This window comes from Hylaeus volcanicus, chromosome 9, assembly GCF_026283585.1.
Source record: "Hylaeus volcanicus isolate JK05 chromosome 9, UHH_iyHylVolc1.0_haploid, whole genome shotgun sequence".
Lineage (NCBI taxonomy): Eukaryota > Metazoa > Arthropoda > Insecta > Hymenoptera > Colletidae > Hylaeus > Hylaeus volcanicus.
Window position 1 is genome coordinate 3,322,274 of NC_071984.1, and position 521 is coordinate 3,322,794.

The 521-nt window shown below is 45.7% G+C and overlaps 1 protein-coding gene across 2 annotated transcripts in view; it reads left to right on the forward strand.

Annotated features, from left to right (window-relative positions):
- Positions 1-521, forward strand: part of LOC128881806 (uncharacterized) — a 14,841-nt gene that overhangs the window by 13,424 nt on the left and 896 nt on the right. The window contains exon 3 of one of the 2 annotated variants that reach the window (XR_008458177.1): positions 315-513. Coding sequence is in view for 1 of the 2 variants with exons in the window: in XM_054133137.1 (XP_053989112.1) it covers positions 315-450 (136 nt within the window). In the remaining variant the exon portion in view is untranslated. Of the gene's footprint in view, positions 1-314; positions 514-521 lie in introns of those variants that run through there. The other variant, XM_054133137.1, reaches the window with a different exon arrangement.

The window sequence follows — 521 nt, forward strand, 5'->3', positions numbered from 1 at the left end:
CAACATTCACACAATGGAGTCGATGGACTCAACTCAGGTATCTTTCCTCCTGAAGAAACGTCCAGTCTCGTGGAGCGATTAGAGGACCGTGATGTAATCTGGAAGGTCGAAGAAATGCGCCTAGGGTTGGTGTATTTTGTACGGGCAGGAAAGTCGTTGAACCACATTGCCGTAGGAGCATCGACCAGGGAGTCGACGGCCTGCGAATAAAGGGAAACCTGTTTCTCCTCCTTTGATCGCAACTTCCACGCCCTTTCTTTGGGCTCTTCCCTTGGGACTTATGTGTGTTACAGGGTCAATGTAATATGTTGCAGGACGGAAGCGTCGCGGTTAATAACGGCCCCCACGCCTCAAGGGATGATGGCGTAGAAGTTGTGACCAATAAGGAACCATTTTTCAGGTCGTCCAATTCTGGGACTCTAATTTTAAATAATATATTACTGTCATCTTGTAAGTAATAATTGCAATATTGAGAGTATTACTGGTACGAAGGTATTCCAGATCATGGCAGTAGTAATATT